General features: G+C 55.1%; 2 protein-coding genes across 2 annotated transcripts; one reads left to right on the top strand and one right to left on the bottom strand.

Moving 5' to 3' along the window:
- Positions 1 to 464: 464 nt before the first annotated feature.
- PPTG_24914 (hypothetical protein) lies at positions 465 to 835 on the top strand (the record flags this gene model as incomplete). The annotated part of the gene is made up of 1 exon (XM_008918910.1): positions 465 to 835. A coding segment is annotated over one exon (371 nt), but the record flags the coding sequence as incomplete, so codon positions are not given.
- A 175-nt stretch (positions 836 to 1,010) lies between these two features.
- PPTG_20242 (hypothetical protein) lies at positions 1,011 to 1,917 on the bottom strand (the record flags this gene model as incomplete). The annotated part of the gene is made up of 4 exons (XM_008918909.1): positions 1,011 to 1,437; positions 1,509 to 1,627; positions 1,691 to 1,797; positions 1,863 to 1,917. 4 exons carry the CDS (start codon positions 1,915 to 1,917, stop codon positions 1,011 to 1,013), a joined length of 708 nt encoding a protein of 235 aa, XP_008917157.1.
- Positions 1,918 to 2,260: the final 343 nt, after the last annotated feature.

Raw genomic sequence — 2,260 nt, 5'->3', positions numbered from 1 at the left:
GCTGCTTTCGGGGTTGGCGGTAATGCTCCGCCTAGGTTGGTTGCGTTTGGCAGTGGCAATCTTTCGACTGGGCTAGTTGCGCCTGGACCAGACGGTGACAGTCGTTTGGACAATAGGCCTGGAAGTGTGGTAGCAAGCAAACTTAGTGGTGTCTGTCGTGATGTTCGCGAAATTTGATGCACTAGTGAACGTCGTGGTGAAGCCCGGCTACGTGGCCGTGGTGCCGTTCTCACAGACGGTGACAACACACACGGACTTGATGGTGGCGGCGGCGCTCGCAGACTTGCCAACGACGACGAGCGCGGACTTGGCCGTGACGACGCGCGCAGACTTGGAGACGGGGAGGGGGGGGGGGCTCGGACTTGGTGGTGCCGCTGGCGCAGCCGGTGTCGGCGGCGCACGCAGCCTTGGTGGACCTCGCGGAGTCGGTGGCAGTCGGGCTTTAAATGAAGCTGCTTGCACAGATAGCGAAGATGGGCGCGAGCTTGGTGATGTAGCTGGACCTGGTGGTGCAGCACATACAGTTGGTAGCCGCAGCGTTCGCCAACTTGTCAGCAACGACGCGCGAGGACATGGAGGTGGTGATGATCGCAGACTTGGTGATGGCGGCCGCGGACTTAGTGGTGCGGCTGGCATAGTCAGTGACGGCGACGCTCATGCACTCGGCGGTGGTCACGGAATCACCGGTGACTCGCATGACGTATGGGCTACTGTTACACTCGGGCGTGATGATACTGCACCCAGCCGGGTTGCTGCTGCCGCATGCAGTTTGGGTTGCGAAGCTGCATTCGCTCTTGGTAACGGCACTCATGAGCAGCGCGAAGACTCTGATTAGAAGCAAGTATGAGATAGCAGAATGGATCAAAGTTTCTTACGGTATATGTCAATGGCATGAGGTGTAGCCTTCCAGCTACATTGTACTTCTAGTTGATGATCCAGTTTCCAACTCTTGCAGTACGGCTCCGAGCACGATGATCGATGTCTAGGGCAGAAGAGCGACGTTGAAACTATCATGGCATTGCGCTGAGCTCTCGTGAAACGATCAACTTAGCATCTTCGTCAAATAGAAAGATGTTAGCAAAGACAATGGTGGCTTCGCAAATGGGAGAATGCCTCGACATAGAAACATCTCTAACATCTAGCAACTTGAGCATTACCTTATCCAGTCGCGGCTGAATCTTGAGCTGCTGGTGCAAACAGCGCTGACCGAGCGAGACAAGGACGCGTCGAAATTCGATACCAACGCAAAGTCGAGCGTCCGTTGTAAGAGCGACTTGGGCGAGGATGTTGCCAACTCCAGCTCCAACGTCCAGAAAAACATCTTCTTCGTCCAGAGGTCCTACTGTCGCAAGTAGCAAGGCGACGCCTGAAGGAAGCACCTCGCCTGCATTGTCGTATGTACGACCGGCTTGCTGACGGACGTCGTACGCGCTAATACTGCTGAATATGGCATCAACTGCTTCGGCAGCTTGTTCCTGGCTTAGTGTAGGCGAGATGTGGAAGCGTACAGCAGCACCTTTACCATCAACGCTAGCATCACCTTAACGTCGTACTCCACCATGAGAATCATCTTGTATGGTGGGGCAAGGCACGCCGTCTGCTTCCGCCACTGCACCCATGTGCGAAGCTGCAACGCATTGACATACGTAAGCAACTCAATCTCGCTTCCACACTCAGCCGCTTGACGTACCTGAGCTTTTTTTGCAGCTGCATCAAACTTCGAACTCAACCGTCCTCCCCGCGGCTTATACATACACCCCTCGCGCGCTTCTCGGGAACAACAGTTATCTGCGCCTGCTGCACGATCAAAGTAAACGTTAGCACCTGCACCGCAGTAACAAGTGCTGTTGTCTACAGCGTACCTGCTGCTCTTGGAACTCGTGGGGCTGTCCGGCCTCCCTCACTTTTCCCTGGCATGCTGTCCGCGCTGTCCTATCGCACCTCCGCCATCTTCTGGCCTCTGCAAATCACAGAATGGTGGAAGGGGGAGCCCAGGCGCGCGAAGAAGGCGTTGCAAAGTTGCCCCACTAAAACAACAAGGTGGGAAGTTGCGTAACGACTTTCCATAAGTTCGCTTTAGGCTGGCAAGCCGGAGGCGAAGCTGTCGTGCAGCGCGCGTGATCTTCATCCGCCGGGCCACATACTCCCAGGTGATACGAAGGCCCTCTCTCTCGAACTGAAAAGCGACCTGAACCAGGAGTTTGTCTTCAGCGTCTGAAAAGCTTGTGCGCATGTATGTAGAATTTACTATGGAGAAAAT

Source organism: Phytophthora parasitica (assembly GCF_000247585.1).
Source record: "Phytophthora parasitica INRA-310 unplaced genomic scaffold supercont2.370, whole genome shotgun sequence".
Taxonomy (NCBI): Eukaryota; Oomycota; class Peronosporomycetes; order Peronosporales; family Peronosporaceae; genus Phytophthora; species Phytophthora nicotianae.
This window is presented reverse-complemented; position numbering and strand designations above follow the sequence as displayed.